The sequence below is a fragment of the Mandrillus leucophaeus genome, unplaced genomic scaffold, assembly GCF_000951045.1.
Source record: "Mandrillus leucophaeus isolate KB7577 unplaced genomic scaffold, Mleu.le_1.0 Scaffold254, whole genome shotgun sequence".
In the NCBI taxonomy this organism is placed as follows: Eukaryota; Metazoa; Chordata; class Mammalia; order Primates; family Cercopithecidae; genus Mandrillus; species Mandrillus leucophaeus.
In genome coordinates this window covers 1,173,490-1,197,198 of record NW_012102632.1, presented here as the reverse complement: position 1 = coordinate 1,197,198, position 23,709 = coordinate 1,173,490, and the positions used below count along the sequence as shown (strand labels likewise).

Sequence of the window (23,709 nt, the reverse complement as noted above, 5' to 3'; positions counted from 1 at the left end):
GACTGTTTGAGAAACACTACAGCAAAAGTTCATGAAAGACTTTTGGAGGGCTAAGGGACATTTTGGAAAGATCTAGCACATCTCACCCAGAGCAGAGGACCTGTGGGTGGAGGCTCCTCTCCCTTAGTCACCCTAATTGAGGAACATACTAGCGAAAGCAAACGCCTCAGTGTTTAACTAATGGGAGGTTGTCACTCCAGTCTGCAAAGGGCTTGCCTGTGGAACCTGTGCCTCCTGATTCTCTCAACAGCCCCTTACAGCCAAGCCATTCAAAAATGCAGAAACAGGCTGGAGGCCTGGGCTCACTTGCCAAAGGCCAGTCTCTTAGATTGTGCAGAATTTCTCTTTGATATCATCAAGGTGTAATGCTCCATGATTCACTTCTTTTGAAACCTGGCATTGAGACAAGGGACAGGAGGGATCAGAGTTCCTTAAACTGGGTTGCATTCCAGTAGCAAGCATCCCCAAAAAGCACACAGGCCCAGCCTTACTCTGCCCCTCAGAAAGAGAGCCGGGGCACAGTCTCCCTTACCCATGCAGATATGATGCTGGTTCAATGCTGGCTTCTGAGAAAGACTTCTATGTGCTCCAGGGCATGCCTGAGGTCCTGGCTGGCACAGAGCATTGCAATCCCCTGCTGATCACATTACCAACACCCAGGCTGCATCCCAGGTATCTTCAATCAGTACCGAGGGGTGGGTGTCAGTATTTTTCAGAGCTCTCCAGATTCCAGTGTGTAGCCAAGGTTGAGAATCCTACTTCACAGATTTCTTTCTACCTGGAACCTTTTCATCAGCTTTTGAGGGAGGGAAAACACTCCTTTGCCGAGCAAGCTGATCAATGACCTGTGTAAAGGGAGAGCAGCAAACACACGGCTTCAGGGCCATGCAGGTACATACATGAGAAATGTTGGCTGGGTGAGAGGGAGCATGAAGAGCTCTGGGAAGCTGGAGTGGCCCCATCGGAAGTTGTGCACGGGCACCTTGCTTTTTAACGACATGGGTAGGCCAAAGCACAAACAGCTGTCAACTCATGACTTTTGTCTTAAAAGTTTAAATGGCAAGATAATTGCTTTGGCTTTTACACATTTAATACAGTGTCTTGGAGGCTCCTTAGTGCAGTAGAAAGGACATGAACTTCAAAAGTCAGGAGACATGGGGTCTTGCCCGAGCACTGCCATCAGATGGCCCCTTACCCTTCTTGAAATGTAAAATGCCAGAGATCGGCCCAGATATTCTCTGAGCACCCTTCTAGGCCTAAAACACTACGATACTGTGAGATTAACTCCTACTTCTGGTTCTTCACTTCTGCCTTTTGGCAGCTCAGTCAGGTAATAGCACCTGGAGTTCACCCACCTGGGTGTCCCCCACTTCTGCTAGTCTCCTCCTCTTGAATACTTCTTGCTGTTCAGCTTGGAAGCTAGAATTTAGGAAGAAAAGTCACAGTATGATGTAATGCACAGCTTTGGCCTTGTTTCTGCACTGTAGTGACCCAAACATCTCCGATAAAACACCCACTGCTTAAGAGGCAGGCTCGGATGGACTATAGCTTTGATACCACAGCCGAAGACCCTTGGGTTAGGATTTCCGACTGCATCAAAAACCTATTTAGCCCCATCATGAGTGAGAACCCTGGCCACATGCCTCTACAGCCCAATGCCAGCCTGAGTGAAGAAGATGGGACACAGGGCCACCCAGATGGGAACCCACCAAAGCTGGACACCGCCAATGGCACTCCCAAAGTTTACAAGTCAGCAGACAGGAGCACTGTGAAGAAGGGTCCTCCTGTGGCTCCCAAGCCAGCCTGGTTTCGCCAAAGCTTGAAAGGTTTGAGGAATCGTGCTTCAGACCCAAGAGGGCTCCCTGATCCTGCCTTGTCCACCCAGCCAGCACCTGCTCCCAGGGAGCACCTGGGACCACACATCCGGGCCTCCTCCTCCTCCTCCATCAAGCAGAGAATCAGCTCCTTTGAAACCTTTGGCTCCTCTCAACTGCCTGACAAAGGAGCCCAGAGACTGAGCCTCCAGCCCTCCTCTGGGGAGGCAGCAAAACCTCTTGGGAAGCATGAGGGAGGACGGTTTTCTGGACTCTTGGGGCGAGGGGCTGCACCCACTCTTGTGCCCCAGCAGCCTGAGCAAGTGCTGCCCTCGGGGTCCCCTGCAGCCACGGAGGCCAGAGACCCAGGTGTGTCTGAGTCCCCTCCCCCAGGGCTGCAGCCCAGTCAGAAAACTCTCCCCACTGGCTCGGACCCACTTCTAAGGCTGCTGCCAACACAGACTGAGAAATCTCAAGGTCCAGTGCTCAAGATGCCAAGCCAGCGAGCACGGAGCTTCCCCCTGACCAGGTCCCAGTCCTGTGAGACGAAGTTACTTGATGAAAAGACCAGCAAACTCTACTCTATCAGCAGCCAAGTGTCATCGGCTGTCATGAAATCCTTGCTGTGCCTTCCGTCTTCTCTCTCCTGTGCCCAGACTCCCTGCATCCCCAAGGAAGGGGCATCTCCAACATCATCATCCAATGAAGACTCAGCTGCAAATGGTTCTGCTGAAACGTCTGCCTCAGACACGGGGTTCTCGCTCAAGTGAGTTTCTACACCTGGTGTTTCTCTCTATCTTTCTCATCTTTTTCTTTCTCATCTTTATTTTTAAAAATAATTCTATATATCATTTAAAAAATTCTCAGATACACTGATTAAAGAATTGTTCTGCCTCTTTCTTTCCGTGTGTGTGTGCACAGATGTCTGAGTGTGTGTGTGTGTCTGTCTGTAGGTATTACACCTCCGCCTTCCATATTAAGGAGGAGTTTTCACGACACCTGGCTTCAGGAAGGGGAGGTAGGAGGTGGGACTGGCTCCCTGGTGCATTGCTCATGAGGGCTGATGCATACCTGTGGAGATTTGGAAGGTTGATGCACATCTGAAATGTCCTGCGGTTACTCAGAAAGACCAGAATGAGGCCAGAATATCCATTGGGAATTCTTACTGCTCTCCAAATGGAATCCACTTGTACTCTGCACGTGGGTTCAACTCCCTGGTCAGGGAGTTAGGATGTCTGGGTCCTAGTCTCAGCTCAGGCACTGAATCTGACTACGAGCAGGTTCTTTCCATGCTCACCCTCAGATTCCTCATCAGCTCAAATTAGGAGATGAATGAGACCTTCTTTGCAGAACCAAGAGGATGTCAGGCATGCCATGGGGTTCCTGCTGTAGGGCTGGGGCTTGGTCTTCCCTCTGATCAAAGTAGCTCTGCATTTATTAATTTTATTTATTGTTCTTATGCTGCTGGGAAATATCTGTAGAGTGAAGGGATGCTAGTATCTACTCATAGATTTGTTGCATCAAATAATATGCACATAAATGCTTGGCACCACACCTGGGATAGACTAATTATACAATTACTGTTATCTCTTTTTAATAGGATTGTTCATACTGTGTGTTGTTTCTCCCTATGAAAGCCTTTCAGAGCTGAGAGAATATACAGAGGGTCTCACGGAAGCCAAGGAAGATGATGATGGGGACCACAGTTCCCATCAGTCTGGTCAGTCTGTTATCTCCCTGCTGAGCTCAGAAGAATTAAAACAACTCATCGAGGAGGTGAAGGTTCTGGATGAAGCAACATTAAAGGTAGGTTTCCTTTGTGAGCATCTGCAGTAACCAATGGCTTATTATGGCTGTGTGGCCACCTTAGTTGGGCCAGAGGGGAAGTAGCTTGAGTAGCCTGCTGACATCAGACCCAGGTTGTGTCCTGTGATGGTTGGACATGGTAGCACTTGGCCACAGTAAGACTTTCCATTTGAAGAGAGCCTTTTAGCTTGTGAACTGCTTTCAAAAGAAGGGTTCAATGACTTCTTGCATCTTCTTTTGTCATTTTATAAATGAGAAAGGTAAGGCTCAATCAAGGTTACAAAACCTAGGTTTTCTGTCTCCAAGTTCAAGTTCAATGCTGTTTCCACAAACCATGGGCTGCTGTCCTGGCATGTGTCTGTTGTGGGATGCTGTCCATTGTAAACAATGTGGGTCACAAGAGCTCTCACCTGGAGCTTTCATTATTTCCACTGTGCATGGAGAGGTGGCTGATCCCAGGGCTCACAAGGCCCTCATACTTCAGTCAAGTCATTCTGAGAGTCTCACTTCCCATATGTTTTCTGAGCATGACCCAAAGGGGTGTGGGGAGGAAGTGGCCAGGCTGAGCTGGGGCCAGCAGTCAGATGAGCTCGGGCTCGTAGATCCTGCACCCTCTAGGTGCTGCCCCAGGCCTACGCAGGCTTTTGGCACTAGAATGATCCAGACTAGGATGAGAGGATAAGGAGGTTCTCGTTTTCCATACAAGGAGGCCTCATAGCTGCAATTTCCACATCAATAATGTGGGTGAGTCTGGTAAGCACAAGGTGCTGCTGTGCTGAGATTCTTTCTCTGTGGCTTTCACTCATCACCTGGGACCATCATCCCCCAGGACCTTACTCAGTGCAAATGAAATAACATGAAGAGCTGTTCTGCTTGAGCTGCTCTGGAGAGAGTATTTGCTTTCTAACCTGAGAAGAGCCTTCCACAAGGCAAGTAACCTGATACTTGGGTAAGAGTTGAGAGATTTGGGCTAGTGTTGGGGCTTGGAGGTGAGGGTGCAGTGAGATACATTCATCCTTCCATGCTTTTGGATCTTAGGGGCTCCAAGTCTTAGGATCATAGGGACAGCTACAAGTGGCCTAGCAAGTGAATTCTAGTGGCCCTGAGCAAGTGAATTCTTTGATATAAATTTACTCCTTAGTGCCAAGGTACAAACAGGTGGCCCAAGAGCCTGTAGGTGTATTTTGTTTGGTCTGCATGGTGATTAAAAAAATACTGAATTCTATATATGACAAAACCTGAATTGAAACCTGGACTTTTTTTTAGGGAAGTGATCTGGTAGCGCTAGGTCTGTATTCCTCTGTAGAGCTGACCCTTTGAGCAGATGTACTCGTTGGCTCTTTGCTGTCACTCACATCTGCCCATTTTGCTCATTTTAGGGACCTGCCTAATTCCTATAGGCATCTGAGTTTGAGACCCCTGCTCCAAACTGGAATAGGAGTCTCTAACGATGTCCTGGCTCCATGTGAGTCCTGGTCTAGGCTAAGAAGTACTGTAGTAGTGTGAGTGTGTGTCACACTTGCACACTGTGCATTGGGGCAAGATGTTAGCTGGATTTCCTTAGTGCTGCTGCTGTGACCCATGGAGAAGTAGAAAGGAAGAAGGAGCAACCAATTCCTGCAGAAGAGCACTGACCCCTGTTTTGTTTTTTTTTACCTGAAGTCCTACAACCTGACTTCATCTCACACTGTCCAACATGCTATGATTTCTGACTGATTCATGGAACGCCCCCTGCCCGGGTGTGGATGGGGTGAATGAGAGAGGAAAATAATTATGCTTGCTGCTTTACATACATTTTTTTTCTTCTAAGCTTCCCATGACTCCTGAAGAGTCCATTCTTTACAGATGAGGAAACTGAGGTTTAAGGAGGTGATGTAACTTGGAGGCTGGCCAAGCTGGGGTTTGAGATAACAAATCAGTCTGATGTCAGTCTGATGTTAAACTGTTTATCCTCTTGCAGTAAAATTGTTTTTGAATGTATGTATTTCCTCCTGCAGCAATTAGACAGCATCCATGTCACCATCTTACACAAGGAGGAAGGTGCTGGACTTGGGTTCAGCTTGGCAGGAGGAGCAGATCTAGAAAACAAGGTGATTACGGTGAGTGGTCAAGTGAACCTGAGGTTCCTCCTTTCATTAACTTTAATCTTTGTTGGCCTAAAAATCCTCTAGCATTGAGGAACCTGAGGTTCAGAGGGGAGGTTCTGCTTCATGCTTGGATCTTACAGCCTGGCGATTCTAACGATGTAACAGAATTTTTCTAACACCAACACAATTTAGAGAAGCAAAGAGCTTTGCTCCCATCATAAAAGAAAAACTACAGGTACCACATTTTAGTGATTTCCGTGCTTGCTATCACTCAGTCCTCTTAATTATTAATGGACTTCATTAAAGAGGCTGAGGCAGAGACATGAGATTTTTTTGTGTTTGTTTATCCCACATATCTTGCAGAAAGGGGACCAAGAAGTGATTGGAGGTAAAGAGTCAGAATTTCTAGGGGAGGAGCTATAAAAATGTCTAGACTGCCTATGAGAGTGTTTCTCAAAATGCATTCTGCCAAATGAGACCGACCATTTCTCTATGAGAAAAGAATTCTTTGTTGAAACATTTTGGGAGTCCCCATAATACCTTGCCAATACTTAGAAATCTGCCATGCAAATTTGCATTGTAGACCCTCTAATGCCTTTTGCTTAGAAATCTGCCATGCAAATTTGCACTGTAGACCCCCTAATGCCTTTTGCTTTTTAAAAGTAGACATTTTCAGAGCTTTTGTTTAACCCAGTATTCCTCAAGTTTCTTTGATTAAAAAAAAATTTTTCTTGGCCGGGTGGGTGGCTCAGACCTGTAATCCCAGCACTGTGGGGGGCCAAGGTGAGAGGACTGCTTGAGCCCAGGAGTTTGAGACCATCCTGGGCAACACTGGGAGACCCTGTCTCTATTTTTTAAAAAATTATAGGAAAAGCCCTTTTCTTACACAATACCCGTAAATATGTCATCGAATCAGTGTTTTGAGAAAACTACTTTGGGGAATTCTGACCTACGGCAGGTGAGGCAAAAGATTTTAGTTGGACTCCCAACTAGAATTGTGCTGATACAGTTTAGGACATTGTGTTGGGATAGATTCTGAGGGCTTACCTGGTCATTATTGCTGGTGATCTCTGCTCTGGATGGAGAAGGAGGGAATGCTGGCCTCTGTGCCAGCAGCTCCAATCTAGGACACAATTATCTTTAATCTTTGTTGGCCTAAAAATCCTCTAGCATTGACTAACTGGTTCAATCCTCCTCCAGCAAGTATGTGGACTTGACTTGAGTGATTTCTGGTCCTGACTTCCTTTGGTTTGCTCAGGTTCACAAAGTGTTTCCAAACGGGCTGGCCTCCCAGGAAGGGACTATTCAGAAGGGCAATGAGGTTCTTTCCATCAATGGCAAGTCTCTCAAGGGGACCACGCACAATGATGCCCTGGCCATTCTCCGCCAAGCTCGAGAGCCCAGGCAAGCTGTGATTGTCACAAGGAAGCTGACTGCAGAGTCCATGCCCGACCTCAACTCCACCACTGACTCTGCAGCCTCAGCCTCTGCAGACAGTGATGTTTCTGTAGAATCCTGTAAGTTCTCCCAACTCCCACATGGGCCACATCCTCTTTGGCCATGTGTGGCCAGACCTGATGGGGCTACTCAGTAATTTGTGACCCCAAGAATGTGTGGCCTGCCTAGTACACTGTTTGAGATGTATGTCTGTGTTACATGTGCCTGTGTGCAAACATGGGGGCAGCATCACCCCGGGCTCACTTGATGCCCAGGGCATCTATGGCCTGGGAGAGGAGAGGATCCCTAACAGACACCTTGTGTTTTTCTTAGCAGCAGAGGCCACAGTCTACACGGTGACACTGGAGAAGATGTCTGCAGGGCTGGGCTTCAGCCTGGAAGGAGGGAAGGGCTCCCTGCATGGAGACAAGCCTCTCACCATTAACAGGATTTTCAAAGGTGTGGGGTGTGTCTGGTTCTTTGTGGGTTCTCCAGTTGTGGGCATGTGGCCAGGCCCCCAAAAGACTTCTGGGCACTTTCTGGGCTATGTTGGTTTCCCACAACTCCATGTCCTCTTCATAGGCATGCTGGTCCTTTTAGGGCTGAATTCTGCTTTTTCCACTTTTTCTCCTTTGCTCTGACATCCCCTGAATCCCTGGTGTGTTTTGATGGGTCCTCATAAACACCTAAGTCCTGGGCTTGGTTTGGGTTGGCAGGGCCAGGACTCTAGAGTGAGGCAGTGGGGCACTGGCCTACGGTGCAAAATTTTAAAGGGGTGCCAAAATCTGCAGTAACCCAGATCAATACTATTTTAATGCAGTGTGTTTTTTTTAAGTTAATTTTAGAAAAACATGTTGAACAAAATATCGAAGTTTAAATAAAGACAGTCTGACTTTGTACTGCACATTTGGCCTCATTTGCCTTACCCTAGAACTCGACACATCAGCTCCTGCCTTTATTTAAAATTTTGTTATTTGGTTCATCAGGGATTGGAGTACAAATCAGTCTGATATGGGGGTCCCTTGGATTTCCCTGTGAAAATCATGAATGACTGTGGCAACCATGTAAAACCACCCCTGATTCTTTGGTGTTCCTCAAATTGGAGGTCTCCAAGCCACAGAGCAAGGGGTTGTAGAGAGAGGAGTACTGGAGAGGGAGGCAGGTGAGCCGGGTTCTAGTCCCAGCTCTGCCTGTAACATGCTGAGTGACCATTCCCTTCTGGGCCTGAGGCTCCTCATCCATAAAAGGAGGTAAAGAGGTACAGGTGTGTATCTGAGGGCATTTAGGACTGAGACCCAAAGGGACTCTTAGCTCTGTCCCTCACCCACCATAAGCTCCTGTTGCCAACTGGTTTCATTACAGGAAGTTCTGCTGCAGCTGCAGAAACCCAGAAGGTACAGTGAGGCTTACATGGCATTCCCCCCAGAATCCATGTTAACCCCAATTCTGGGAAAGATATTTCTAATTTTTTGAAGGTCAATTTAGAAGGAACATTGGGTTCAATGTCAAGAGGACTAGATTCTAGTGTTAGTTCTGCCACATGACCTTAGTAGCATGACCTTGGACAAGTCACTTCACCACCATGGACCCATTTACTTAAATGTTTAGGATGAGACTGCCAGCTGCAGCGTGATGTGGGAGGGGAGATGCAGATTCTGGAGCCAGAAAGTCTGGGTTCCAGCCCAGGGCCTACCACTAGCAGCTGTGAAGCTCTGGGCCAGTTACTTGAGTTCTTGGTTTCCTCAACTGTTAAAAGGAAACACAAATAATACATCCCTCATAGGATTACTGTCATAAATGCAAAACATTAGCACAATGCCTTTTAAAATAAATGCCCAATACACTTTAGCTATATTTTCATTACTATGATTAGTGTTGTCTTCTACTCTTATTCAGGATTTGTGAAGACCACTGTGTCAAATGGATGGGAAATTATCTTTTAATATAAACAAGTAAAATAGCATTGTTTTCACATGCAGCTTTGAAATAGTGGGGGGCATATATGTTTGTTTCCTTTTTTATGTAGACACAGAGGACTTCATGCCACTCAGAGGCAAGATCCCTGTAAAGATTGTTGCACAAAAGTCTCACTAGCCCTCTTCCCATACCACCCATTGCTGATGTCCTCATCAGATGTGGAGAACAAATGTGAAGGGGATAGGATATTGGGTCAGTGTCCAAAGCAGGGTCTAGGCAGGACTCAGTTCCCCAGAGTCTTCTATGAACTATGGATGGTGCTCCAGCCAGGCTAAGGCGCGGAGCTGCCTGATGGTTCCCTCCCCTGGAGACAGCATGGGCTATCCCTTTCCAAGGGCCATGGAGAGCTGCAGCCTGGTTCCCTAACCTCTGAGTCACCATCTTAAGAGATGCCTCATTTTAGAACCACCAACAAGCAAGCTCCCACGGGATGATGCCCCACTCTCTACCAAGCTATCCTGGCTCCCTGGAGATCAAGGAGAGGAGGCAACTTTTCTTGTTCCCCATCATCTGTGGAACCCATTATCTTCTCCCTTTCAGGAGCAGCCTCAGAACAAAGTGAGACAATCCAGCCTGGAGATGAAATCTTGCAGCTGGCTGGCACTGCCATGCAGGGCCTCACACGGTTTGAAGCCTGGAACATCATCAAGGCCCTGCCTGATGGACCTGTCACGATTGTAATTAGGAGGAAAAGCCTCCAGCCCAAGGAAACCACAGCTGCTGCAGACTCCTAGGCAGGACATGCTGAAGCCAAAGCCAGTAACACATAGCTCCTATAACTGCTGATTCTCAGGGTCTCTGCTGCCGCCCTACCCAGATGGGGGAAAGCACAGGTGGGCTTCCCAGTGGCTGCTGCCCAGGCCCAGAACTTCTAGGACACCACCCAGCAAAAGGGTTGTCCTTCAAGTAAGGGCAGAGTCACACTGGGGTAGTTGATACAAATTGTAGACCGTGTAAAAAGAGAGCTTAATGATAATATTGTGGTGCCACAAATAAAATGGATTGTGATTTCATATGAAATTCATGCCTGGCTTTGAAAAATGTTTCAAGTACTGTAACTGTGTCATGATTCACCCCCAAACAGTGACATTTGTTTTTCTCATGAATCTGCAATGTGGGCAGAGATTGGAATGGGCAGCTGATCTCTGTTTCACTTGGCATCAGCTGAAGTCATGCAAAGGCTGGGACCATGTGAGATTACTCATTCATACATCTGGCCGTTGATGTTGGCTGTTGGCTGGGAACTCACCTGGGGCTGGTGGCCTGAATGCTTATAGGTGGCCTCTCCTTGTGGCCTGGGCCTCCTCACAACATGGTGTCTGGATTCCCAGGATGAGCATCTCAGGAGTGCAAGAGCCATGTAGAAGCTGCATCTTGTTTATACCTTTGCCTTGGATGTCGCATAGCACCACCTCCACTATACTCCATCAGTTAGAGCTGACACAAACCTGCCTAGGCTTAAGGGGAGAGGAAATATTGCTGGGGTCATTTATGAAATATACAATTTGTCACATGAAAGATTTGCAAAATTGTTTTTGTTTGGATTGGAGAAGTAATCCTAGGGAAGGCTGGTGGAGCCAGTAAACAGAGGAGTCCAGGTGAAGCACCAAGCTCAAAGCGTGAACAGGTGTGCTGACAGAAGGAACCAGCATGTATATGAGGGTATCAAACAAAATTGCTACTACTTACCTACCACATGCCAAGCACTGTGCTCAGGGCTAAACGGACACTGCCTTTGGTGATCACAGCAGCTTCTACAGTGTATGGTTCTGTGCCAATGTATTGATATGAGGGCAAAAATGTACAGTAAATAGATTATCCAGCTGATAAGTGATGCGGCAGATTGAGTCCTTCCTTCTGTGATTCGGTAGAGACTGTCAGCCCAAGATGCTTTAAGTGCACAACATTATAGGGAATACCTGAGTGCCTGGCCAAAGGGATATTTGGTCTGGTCATCTCTGGGTGCCTGATTGCCAAGCTAAGGACCAGGCAATGTGCCTTTGCATCAGCAACAACCAGCATCCCTTGACCAGGCCTGGGCCAGAGTATTGGCCTCTTCTCAGCCCCTGATCCTGTGAAGTAAGGATGTGGGGGAAGACCTGGCAAGGACAACAGATGGAACACAAAAAGTAGTAATTCTCAGGCCATCATCAGTGGAGCCATGTTAATGCAATCCGATGGCTTCTCTAGGGTCCACAGGAAGTGAAGAATCTGTTTCCCAGCAGTAGACTCAGAAAACCCAGCTGGGCTCCTAACCTTACTGTAAACCCCTTTAATGGCTTCATTAGAGCAGGCATTCATCTCACTGTTCTATTCATCCCAAGGAATAATGGGTTTAGAGCAGTTTCTGTCCTGCTGGTTAACTTGTTTGGCCTTCTACTTGGCTACACAGGGCCGGACAAGGCGATCCCATCTTGGTTAGACCACCACCTCAGAGTATGGAGCTCAGAGGGGGCAGGCATGAAGTTTCCTTGGCTGGTGCACCTAGAATTGGCTGAGCTCATGAGAAGTTGATATAGAACAGTGCTTGCCACAGAGTGGGGACTCGGTAAGCACTTAATGAATGAATGAATTCTAAGTCAATCCAAGAGCCTGATGATTTCTTGAAAAGGGTGTTAGCTAAAAGATCTTAAGGCATGATTGTGGAATCTATAGTTGCAATAGAACACAGAAAGAGGAAGCTTTCTGCCCCCTTAACACTGAGCTGTCGTGTTTTAAAGCTTGCTCACATCTTGGCACATTTAAGAGACAGTCACCCCAGGACTCAAAAATAGGGAAGTAACAGTAACACAGGGGAAATGTTTTCTATTTGGAGGAGCAAAGGCTGAGAACACTGTGAAAACATCCTGCACGCGCAATAGTAACCTGGGTAAATGCAACGTGAAGGGATTTTAGTCAGACACACGCGGTCTTTCTTACAAGGAAGGTGGCGGGGGTGCAGATAAGGTTGCTAGAGAATGTTAGAGGATCCCTCTCTGGATCGGAGATAGGGAAAGAAACTTGCATGGCTGCTGCGGCCCCTTCCAGGTGGCAAGGCTGTGCTCCCTGGTTCTGATGATGTGCCTGGGTGGACATGGCCCTTGTGGGTTTGTGCGGTCTTGCAGCAGGATCTGGAGGGGAGATTCCAGCCAGGGCTGCTAGAGGGAGGCATGCTCGTCTATCTTTCCTGATGGCAGGATGGCCTGGCCAGGGCCTGGAAGACAGAGACCTCCTGCCTCCACCTCAGTAAGAAGACAAGGAAAGGCAAATGCCCAGTGGAAAGAAAAAGAAGGCTCTTCTCCCCAGAGTTCCCCATGCAGACGTGAGTACATGCTCAGTTCAGAATCACTGCCAAGAACTCATCCCTAATGCTGCAGATTTGGGCTGGAACAGATTCACACTGCCTGGTTTCATTGAGGGCATGGAAGTCCACCATGAGGGGATAAAGAGAGAAAAACAAATTCATCAAATGGAAGATACATTGAAAGTGTTTTTCCTTAATGGTTATCCCATTTTTACACCATTATTTTCCAAGTTGACACCTTTTTTAAGGAAAAAAACTCTTTTGTGGCAGTAAAGCCATATACAAGGTCTGTATCAGAAAAATACATTTGAGGGTCTGCAGCGCAGGACTGAGGGAGCTGTAGATGCTTAAAAGGCAACAGGGCCTGGTTTTCAGTGGCGATGATGATTCTCTATGACAGTCAGGGAAACGCGGTCTCTGAGAGTGATGGGCACATAAAGGCTTGGGGCCAGAGTGCATCACACGGTGTCCAGCCTGAGTCCCTGTCAGACGGTTAGAGGCCTGGGTCTACCCTGCCAGGAGAGGCATGTTTGGGTAACAGGCAGATGGAGTTTAGAGCACATGAATGGCTCATCGCATGCCAACCCTGAGTGGGGCAGGAGGCAGGAAGGGTGGGCTGCCGCCTCTGGTTGGCATTCTCAGAGATGTGTAGTCCATCGGCTTGTTCCAAAGAGTGAACACAGGCCTCCGCATGCTCCCAGGCTCCTTGGTATCCCAACAGCTGGAGCTCCTCGATGAGTCATGGGAGTTCTTTGCCAAGAAGTAATGATGGCATTACTCATGGAATTGCTTCACTGCTTTCTGAAGGTTGGCATAAAACCGGGTCATGCTGCGGGGGAAGAAGGAGTCCACCACGTTCTGTGGGAGGTAACCGCTGAGGTCGGTATGGAAGAATGTGACCAGGTTGGTCTTGGTGGGTTCCCTGTAAAGGCAACAGCAGAGCTGTGTTACGATCTACAGCAGAGATGCTGGGGATGAGCACCAGGCAGGTGAGCAGAGCCCAGCCCAGTGGAAATGGCCATGATACAGTGATTGCGTCTCATCCCTTGCTGTGCCCTCTACCCAGGGGTCCTCTCTGGACTTGCTCATTTTCAGGATGGAATCTCGTCCTGTCAGGGATGCATTCCACAGCCTCTCCAAGCCTCCAGGGAGGGAGAAGTCCCTACTCCCAGTCCAAAAACGCAGTACCTTGCCGCCTGATTCACTCAGCAAATGCTTTCGGAGAACTCACTTTGTGCCAGGCCCTGAGAGGAACGAAGAGATGCTGCCCTTCACTATTTAGGGTCTGCAACCTCCTGGGGGCTCCTGGGACCCTTTCAAGGGGTCTGCAACGTTAACACTATTTTCATAACAACACTAACATGTGATTTGCCTTCTCTCACGTGCATATGGTGGAGTTTTCTGGAGGTTACATGATGTGTGATATTGCAACAGACTGCATGCAGAAGCAGGTATGAGCTTCTGTTAAGCTGACGTGAAAGAGATGAGCAAAAATGTAAAAATGCCACTCTTTTCATAATGTTTTTTGTTTTTTAAAAATACAGTTTTTTAAAATAATTTATCATGCAGTGAATTTTTATGTTAAAATATTTTTAACATTTCTCAAATTTCCCAGTTACAATTTCAAATACATCAAATAATGATAGCTATAACCTCCATGAACAAAGGCCCTATGAAGCCCTCAAATATATTTAAGGGTATAATAAAGTGTTCTGCCAAAATTTTGAGAACTGCTATTTAGAGAACTGGCGAATAATTTGAGCACCTATGAAGGGATTTTGGCCAGGGGGTGGCAGAAGCTCAGAGGATGGCAGGTGGCACAGATGCAGACTGGAAGTCCAGAATCAAAGGGGCACACAATGTGGAGACGGAACACAACTTGGTAGGGACATGAAGCAATCTTCACTGGGACAAACTTCTCAACGGCCAGGACAACAAAGGTAGTATGGGCTTTGTGGAGCTCATTTGGCATTTTATTTGAATGCAACTGTCCACAGCCTCAGCCTCACCAGGAACCCCAAGTAGCTCTATGCCTGCCCATGAGATGTTTCCTGACATCATGCAGGCTACAGGTTTGGAACTGGAGACCTTTTAGAATCCCACTCCTCAGGGCCAAGCACGGTGGCTCACACCTGTAATCCTAGCACTTTGGGAGGTCGAAGCGGTTGTATCACCTGAGGTCAGGAGTTCGAGACCAATCTGGACAACATGGTGAAACCCCATCTCTACTAAACATACACAAATTAGCCGGGCATGGTGGTGGGTGCCTGTAATCCCAGCTACTCCGGAGGCTGAGGCAGGAGAATCGCTTGAACCTGGGAGGTGGATGTTGCAGTGACCTGAGATTGTACCATTTTGCACTCCAGCCTGAGTGACAAGAGCAAAACTCCATCTCAAAAAAGAAAAAAAAGAAATCTCACTCCCCAAGTCATATAGAAGGACAACGGGCCTGGAGCAGGATGGGGGCCAACAGATCCATAAGATGGGAGAGCATGTGCTCCTCTGCGCTGTGGCTTTTCTCCTCTGCTTGTGCCCTGCTTCCCCAAAGAGGGTGAACTCCAGGGGACAGGGACTTCCTTCCATCTCAAAGCCTTAGCATCATTCACACTCCACCTTTCCCTCACCCAGCAACCCCTGCCCATCCCGCCTTTGCTAGGGCCTTCTCTCTCATCCCTGCTCCACCTCCCACTGGGCCTCCTCTGGCCCGCATCACCTCTCAGCAGCATCCTCTTTAGAAACACGAACAGGTGAGTGAGAAATGAGACTCCGTGATCATGTCTCCCTCTGGGTTAGGACTGGGCTTTGTGGTGGGTGGAACATGGGAGAGGCCGTGTGGGATGGGACAAACTCTTCCTCACAGTGGCCTTGGTGAGTGGTAGCTCTTGTATGTACACCATTATGTGACGACAACAACAGAAAGGGCAAAAGGGGGCACAGAGGAGTTGTGGGTCACCCAGTCTCCCCTCAGAAAAGGCTGGGATGAAGGCATCCACTATGGTTGCTAGAAGGATTTAATGAGAGTAGGCGTGAAGCACACTTAGCACCCTTTCTGTGCACAGAGCAAGTGCTCCAGAAATGATACTGTAATGCTGCCTTGACCACAGATACAGGTTCCTTCACCTTGAGAACACATTTCCCCCACCCCCCACAGTTACTTGCAGCTCAACCACCACTACCTCTGGCCTCAACACCACCTCACCCCTGATGAGTCCTCTTGCCCTCTTGCTCACAGCCTCTTGCTCAAGAGAGCAAGAGGAGAGAGAAGGCCCTAGCAAAGGTGGGATGGGCAGAGGTTGGTGGGTGAGGGAGAGGGTGCAGTGCAGATGATGCTAAGGCTTTGAGATGGAAGGAAGTCCCTGTCGCCTGGAGTTCACCCTCTTTGGGGAAGCAGGGCATCACAGCAGTTAAGACTGAAGTCAGAGCATGTCCTGCTCAGGCCTCCCCAGTGGCTTCCCATTTTATTCAGAGGAAAGTCCCCAACAGGCTGTGGGCCCTGCTACCTCATGGGCCGAATGTCCTAGCCTCTCCCCTTGCTAACACAACACCTCCCTCTGTGCTGTTCCTCAGAGGCGCTGCTTTTGCGCTGGCTCCTGCTCCTACTTCTGAGACTTTGCATCTGCTCATACCCCTGCCAGAATGCTCACTCCACCAACATGCCCAAGACTCCCTGCATTTGTGCTTTGTTCAAATGTCTTATTAGGGAAACCCCCTAGACGACCCACTCACACCTTTCCCTGGAACCTTTATCTGGGTTTAGTTTTCCCCAAGGCACTTAACATCTGACACTTACTAGAGCATCCACGAGACAGAACTACTTACATTTGTGTTTAGTCTGTCTCCTCTTGCCTTCATTGGAATCTAAGTTCTAAGAGGAGAGATACTCTAGCTGTTTTGAGACATCAGTATCTGCGTTAAGAGCCCAGATTCTGGAGCCAGATGGCCAGAATGAGACTGTGGCTCTCTTACTTGCTGGCTATGTGACCTTGGATAAGTTACTAAACCTCTCTGTGCACCCACCATTCTTATCTTAAAAATTAGGATCACAACAGTGCCTTAGGGTGTTATAAAAATAGTTAATTTATACAAAGTGCTTAGAATAGTGGCTGACACAGTAGTGCTGTCTAAATGTTTGCAGCTGCTGCTGCTGCTATTAATGCCAGCTGAATCTAGCGTCCAGAATAGGCCTATCTTCACAGAATAATAAGAGAATAATCATTGTCACAGATTTCAGATCCACAGCCTCATGAAAATAACTGCACAGAGCAGGCTCTGGAAGAAAGTTTTATTGAGAACACATGATGTTTTTAATCAAGTAGACAGGAGTTGGAAGAGTCAACACTTGAATTAAAACCCTCATATAGGCAGGGTTTTGTGGGACTCCAACCAACCTATCAGCAAAATCCATGCAATTGGGCCAGGCATAGTGACTCATGCCTGTAATCACAGCACTCTGGGAGGCCAAGACAGGGGGATCATTTGAGGTCAGGAGCTCGAGACCAGCCTGGACAACATGGTGAAACCCCTACTCTACTAAAAATACAAAAATTAGCCAGGCATGGTGGCAGGCACCTGTAATCCCAGCTACTTGGGAGGCTGAGGCAGGAGAATTGCTTGAGCCTGGGAGGCAGAGGTTGCCAAGAGTGAGCTAAGACTGCACCGCTGCACTCTGGCTTGGGTGACAGCCAAACTCTGTCTCAAAAATAAAATAAAATAAAATAAAATCCACGTGATACCTTTGCTATGGGCATGATACTACCCATTATATTGTGCATTCCACCAAAAAGAAGACAGCAATGGGATTCAGCCCCTGAGAAGAAATGACTCTGCCTCTTATTCTGAAAACTCCTCTCTGTCAGACCCGGCACCATTGAAAGGTGAGTCCTAGCATCTGACTACTAGGTGGGAGAGGACAAGGAAATGAGTCCAGGCTAGGGCATCTAGGGCACCTATATATTGACAGAACTGAAACTGAGCGCAGGTGTGTATGTTTGTGTGTGGCAGAGCACAGCTGTGCTATTTTCAAACTCAAAATTGTGTTACATCTAAGAAAAGTCTTCATGTGATGTCTGAAAAGCCAGCTTAGCAAAGAGGGTAACATAAAGGTGCTAGGTCTGGGCTTGGTATAATCCCATGACGCTGAGGCCCACCTCCTGGGACAATGTGGTAGAAGCACGGACCCAGGCGTCTGTGTGGAGACTGCAGGGAACACTGCGACACACCTGCAAGGTGCAGTTTCTTTCGCTGTCAACTTGCATGATTCCCAGGATAAATGAGGGACAGGTAATTCATTACACAGAAATTTCCTGGCAAGAGCCTGGCCATGACCTGTGGCAAATGGGAATAGAGAGTCCCCGGGGTCAATTCTGAGGCAGACTTACAGTGTGGTCTCAGAACTGCCCTTTAGGCCTGAGTTCCGCCACATTCCTTGCCGAGGAGAGATGATCACTGAGTGAAATGTGGGGTGGGGACTGCTATCTTCAAAGCTGCTCCTGTCTGGCAGAGGGTATTCAGGGAGGACTCGGAGCACAGACCCTGCCCTGCCAACCTCCTAGCCTTTGAGTCAGAACACATCACTGAATCTCCCCAAACCTCAGTTTCCTCATTTGCTAAATGGACCATGACATTTGTTTAGCCTGGAGGCTGCAGGGAAAATTTCCTGCATCACAAATAAGAGTAACGCCTCCCCTCAATTCTTGCCCATGTGCCAGGTACTCTCAGGAGGTTCTGCTTATGCAGATGTGTGTGAAAGTATTTTGTATCGTTACAATCCAAACAGCTGTAAGGCATTTTTCTTCTTTTGAATCATAGTCAAAGTGCCCCTTTTCAGAGAAGGTCCACAGGGAAGGCACGGTTAGGTCTGAGCCATGTACCTCAATGCAGGAAATTATCCTTACCCTGGAAGAGGTTCACAGAAGCAACCACAAGGATGGTTAAATCCTCTCACAAAACCTGGCTTCGGGGGACACAAGGGGTGTTCCACATGGGTGGCTGGAAGACAGTGCAGAATGTCAGTGAGTTACAACTTCAGACGGTCAGGCCACCGCCACTGGGATGCCATAGAACACACAGACCGGACTACCTGCAGCCCTGGAGTCTGTGACGGACTCCTGCCCTTTGGCGTGAGGTCCCCCTACTCCCACCCTACTGCCCCTTACACTCACACATACAAATACACTCTCACATGCGTGTACACAAACTCACACACATGCACACACACTTGCACTCACACACACTCATCTGCATTCACGCATAAACACGCACATAGCTTTCCCAAGCTTGTCAAGAATATTAGAGAAAAGAACATTCTAGAACACAAGGTTTGGGAGTGGGAGGAGGCACGTGCCTCTCTCAAATCCCAGCCAGGAGAGGCATGGATGCATCCAACTCTCTCATGTAGAAGAATTGGAGGAATGGCAGGGGCTGTGCAGAGGCAGGAGCCCTGCTCCTCACTGGACATTAAGGGAGTGGACAGCACCCAAACTCTTAAGAAGACGTGGCCATGGATTTTTCACACAAGTTTTTTGCCACCCAACTAACCTACATGTCTACAGCAAACACCATGAGCTTCGGCAGGAAAAAAAAAAAAAAGGGAGGCACTGGCAAAACCGTGACTTAAACATAGAATTACTGGTATGTGGACTGTCTTGCCTCAGACCCCCATGGCCCTGAATCCCCCCAAACCCAACCAGATGAGGTAGAGGACTCAGAGTGTGAGTTTCTGGTGATTTCTGGTTGCTTGGCTCTCCTTAAGGAACTGTGAGGTGCAGAAGAGAAAGCCCAGCATCGTAGGAAGGCATGGCAGCTCCTCTGGGCATCACTCACCATTGGAACTGATGGTCCCATCCTCATATCTCTTGACTAGCACCAAGTCCACAAAATCTCTGGGAGAAATGAGCTTCATGGCAGCTGAGGGGGTGGAGGTTCTGCTTACACACAGGGTCTGCCAAACCAAAGAAGCATGTAGCTGTGACTGCTGGCCGGACATCTTCTCCCAACTCCCACTCCATCCCTCAAGGTCTGGGAGAGGTACCAGGACTGACAGTAGGGTGGCACTATAAACAGTAAGATCCAGAGCAAATCTTCCCAGGAACCGGGTGTCATGGAAATACACCCAGTTTGTAAGATGAGGGCTGTGACACAGGCTGCCCACAGCTATCTAGCTGCAGACCAGTGCCATGCTGAAGTCATATCTCACAAGTGACCATAAGAGGTATCATTTATTGAGCACCTAGTAAGAGCCTGGCTGGACAAAGCTCTCAGTTGTCCCTTACCTTTAGAAACAGGTATCATTAATCCCTACTACAGGTGAGGAAACTGACACTTGGAGAGACTAAGGAATTCAGCACGAAGCTCATGGTAGAGATGGGATTTGAACAGGACCAGAGCTAGGGAGAGGGAAGAAAGGCCACTCTCTTTTAGGGCTGACCCTGCACTTGCTCAGCCTCCTATGTTGTGCCTGGGGCAACTCTTTGGTTTACCCTAGTCCCAGCCCCAGGAGGGAATACCTTGAACCTCACTCAATCTCAGCATATCCCAGTAGTCCACACTCCCATTTTATAAACCAAGGATGCTGGGCTTTCTCCCATTCATCCCATCCCGCAAGAGAGCGGGGCCCAGGCTCTCTCGGGGTCACAATGGAGAACTACAGGCCAGGTCTGCGATGGAACAGTCCTGGGGAGAAGTCTCAGGGGAGGTGAGTGGGGCTGGTAAAGGTCTCCATCTCTTTGTCTTTCCCCTCAGGTATTAAGACTTGGGGCACCACGTGTTGCTGAGAAACTTTTCAGCAAGGACACTTTTGGCCTCAGGAAATTAATCTTCAAATGGGCATGAGATGCCTGGGGGCACTTGAGCACTTTGCAATGGGTGCAATGAGGATGAATTTCCAGATGACTCTACTCCATGTTTCCTTCATCCCTTAACGACCTGCCTGGGAACAGGCTGCACCTGCACACAGGGTCTCCTTTCCCATTTGAAGAAAAGCACAGCATATGCCCATTCATCTAGAATCATCCTATCATGAATTGTCCCAGTGTGTAAAATCCTCCAGGGTGGCAAAGGGACAATTAGGAGTGCTGGCTGCAATACGTAATCAAGGCAGTATACACTGGTGTTAGAATTTCATGTTTTTCCCTTTCTTAAACACATTCCAAAACTTGGTGTTAAAAACAAGGCAATTTTGTCATTTCTAAATTCTGGTATTCTGTAACAGTAATGGCAGAAGTGATGAAAAATTTGAAAAAAAAATTATACTGCTTCCACCTCTGATGATTGCCCCCAGGTGCATCATTCCTGAGGTATAGTGTCTGGAAACCAAGATGAGGAGAACTTTGGAAAGAAATTTTGAAGACAGCAGCAGCGCATGTCATAAATGCGACAAACTCATGGCATGGCCCTGTATCCTATCCATCCATCCACCTATCTATCCATCATCTATTTTAGAATTAGGATATTTGAGAGTTGCCAAAAGCGTGCTGAAAAATGCCAGTCTGCAAGGAAAAGCCCTTTCTCCATATTTTCATTGTTTCACTAAATGATAAAGAGCTACCACTTGGTAATTCTCCACTTTTTTGTAAACCTGAGCTCACCAGTAGCCTGTGCTTCCCCTCTACTTTGCAGTTGTCTATTGAAAAGTTTGTATCTTTTCATGGACTTATGAGTTAATTAGAAAAAAGAGCTCCCATTCATCTCAGCTAAAGATGCAAAATGTTTTACTTGTCACATTTAATATTTCTTTATCAGAATTTATAATATAATCATGTTATTTTAATGAATTACACTCGTACCTCAATCCAATTTAAAAAAAAAAACCATTAGTCTTGGCCAGGTGTGGTGGCTCACATCTGTAATCCCAGCACTTTGGGGGGCTGAGAAGGGGGTATCATGAGGTCAAGAGATCAAGACCATCCTGGCTAACATGGTGAAACCCCGTCTCTACCAAAAATACAAAAATTAGCTGGGCATGGTGGCGTGCCCCTGTAGTCCCAGCTACTCGGGAGGATGAGGCAGAATTGCTTGAACCCGGGAGGCGGAGGCTGCAGTGAGCCCACATCGTACCACTGCACTCCAGCTTGGCGACAGATTGAGACTCTGTCTCAAAAAAAAAAAAAAAAAAATTAGTCTCATGATTACAGGAAATATATGATTAAAAAAATTTCCATTTCTATGCATATTTATGATGCAAGATGATGACTTCCAAGAACAACCATGTATTAAATTAGGATAAAATTCAGAGGGCTACGTGGAATGGAAATTTGAGTTCTAGGAAAACAGTTACATACAATTTCTGACTATTTAATAAACTTTGTTTATGTATTTTAAATAAAAATTTATATATTATTTAGATACATCTAAAAGAATGTCACTGCTTTGTTCAAAACTGATATTTACATGTCAAAAATGACACTTTGCAACTTATAAAAATTTAGTTGTCAACTAAATGTTATTAATAGATGTCAACTGGATGTGTGAGGATGATGCTTAATTTCCCAAAAATCCGTTGGAAGCATGTAAGCAAAAAGCATGAAGACCCTCATACCAGAGGGTAACTGGGGTCATGCAGCTACATGGGGCTGCTACTGGCCCAGGCTTCAGGGAAGTGGGTGCCAGGGGCTGAGGGTCCTGTGTTGCCTAGTGCAGCAGCCCCACACAAGGAACAAGTATGCTACCCCCAGAGACTCTGTTTGGGGCTTCTCTGCCTATCTGCATCATGACGTTTCCCACCAGGAAACTGGGCTGAGGCTGGCCTCCAATGCTGCAAGCAGTGGGCAGCCTGTGTTTGCAGGACATATTCCCCTGACAAAAGGTATCACGGACCCCTTCCAGAAGAAATGGGAGGGAGTTACTATAGCAGGGCCCAGACACTATCTAGAGATAACATGCTTGGGAAGATTTACATCAGTGATGCTTTGGATAATTTCAAAACCGGTCACATTCTCATCCCACTTCACTCGTAGGCCTCCAACGGCTGGCTTCACACAGTCCCACACCTCCTCTGGTGTCCCATATACGATGCCTTCTCCTCGGTACCTGGAGCATAAAAAGGAATTTGAGCCCAATGCATCAATCAAATTTGTTTATCTTGTGATTGTATCTAAGGACTAGAAGGTGAACCATGCCATGTCTGTCACTACTCTTTTAGGACAGGCTTGCAGAGAAGGGGCTGAAACTTACTAGCCCCACCTCCCTTCAGGCCTGCAGAAATGGACAGTGAGCTTTCACAAGAATACAGTTTGCTGAAAATGATTTCATTAAAAACAGTAAGGCTTTTCTGGAGGACAATTGATTACGGGTTGTAGGGTTGATCTGAATATTTTAAAAGGCAAACCCATAAAGATACCAGGAAGGGTGCGGCACCTCTGGTAAGCTTTGAACGAGGCATGCACTTACAGGTTCCCTGGAAACTCCACAGATGGCCTCCAGGAAACTGAAACTCCATTCTGTCAAAAGGCACAGAACCATAGAATTTTAGAGCTAGGTGGTCTCTGGTCACCTGGCTTAATTCCCTGTTTTACAGAAGAGGGGTCAGAGGCCTCAAGAGATACGACTCTCCAAGGCTGTGCAACCCATACGTGGAAAAGCTGGGACTAGTCTTGGGCAAAGCTGTCCCCACAGCAGAATGTGATGAAGAAAAGATCTCAACTGGCTGACTCCAAGAGCCGTGGGTGGTTTTCAAATTATCTAAAAGCCACCATGCATTCTGTTTCCTTGAGCAACCCAGGGCTACTTGTTAAAAGTCAGAAGTGTCAAGCAAAACTACCCCCATGCTACCCTCTGGCAACGACAAAGAGAGGGGTTCACGCTGTAGTGAACAGAGTAAAGGCTTTAGACTAGGCTGGTGTTAGGGTTCCAGTCCTAAACAGCATTCAACAGCCAGGTGACCTTGGGTAAGTCACTGAGTGAAAGGAACAGATACCACCTTAAGTCATTGTAAGCATAACAGGCCCAATCTTTTTTTAAAACAATCCCCATTGGAATCCCTCTCAATCGGGTCCAGGGGATTGGGGTGCAGAAAACAACGGGGAGAGGAGTGGCTTGGGGGCTTCTGGGGACCCGGGCTCCACGAAGCGGTCTCCGGGACCCCTTCCCGCCCAGCTCCTCACTCACGCCTTCCCGGCAAATCTTCCAGCCTGCTGTGTCCCGCCGGTACCGGAGCACCTTCTCGGCCACAGCCTCGCTCATCTGGGCTGCCAGCGTCGGGTCCATTGCGCCGGGAACTGCGCTTGGCCGCTGGGTTGCTGGTGTTTTGAGCGGCGGCGCTGGATCCGGAGTGCCTGAAAGCTGGAGTTCTGGGAGGAGCTCGTAGCCC

General features: G+C 47.7%; 2 protein-coding genes across 3 annotated transcripts in view; one reads left to right on the top strand and one right to left on the bottom strand.

Moving 5' to 3' along the window:
• The window catches only part of IL16 (interleukin 16), a 129,466-nt gene extending 119,327 nt beyond the window's left edge, over positions 1-10,139 (top strand). The window contains exons 14-19 of one of the 2 annotated variants that reach the window (XM_011983684.1): positions 1,488-2,580; positions 3,452-3,620; positions 5,618-5,719; positions 6,966-7,224; positions 7,478-7,603; positions 9,662-10,139. In XM_011983684.1, the coding sequence (XP_011839074.1) occupies positions 1,488-2,580; positions 3,452-3,620; positions 5,618-5,719; positions 6,966-7,224; positions 7,478-7,603; positions 9,662-9,855 (1,943 nt within the window). In that variant the 3' untranslated portion in view covers positions 9,856-10,139. The remainder of the gene's footprint in view (positions 1-1,487; positions 2,581-3,451; positions 3,621-5,617; positions 5,720-6,965; positions 7,225-7,477; positions 7,604-9,661) is intronic. The other variant, XM_011983685.1, reaches the window with a different exon arrangement.
• A 2,449-nt stretch (positions 10,140-12,588) lies between these two features.
• Positions 12,589-23,684, bottom strand: STARD5 (StAR-related lipid transfer (START) domain containing 5). Its single transcript, XM_011983683.1, has 6 exons — positions 23,508-23,684; positions 22,791-22,840; positions 22,298-22,430; positions 19,227-19,344; positions 18,299-18,392; positions 12,589-13,326 (listed from the first exon to the last, which is right to left on the bottom strand). Exons 1-6 carry the CDS (start codon positions 23,604-23,606, stop codon positions 13,179-13,181), a joined length of 642 nt encoding a protein of 213 aa, XP_011839073.1. The 5' UTR covers positions 23,607-23,684; the 3' UTR covers positions 12,589-13,178.
• Positions 23,685-23,709: the final 25 nt, after the last annotated feature.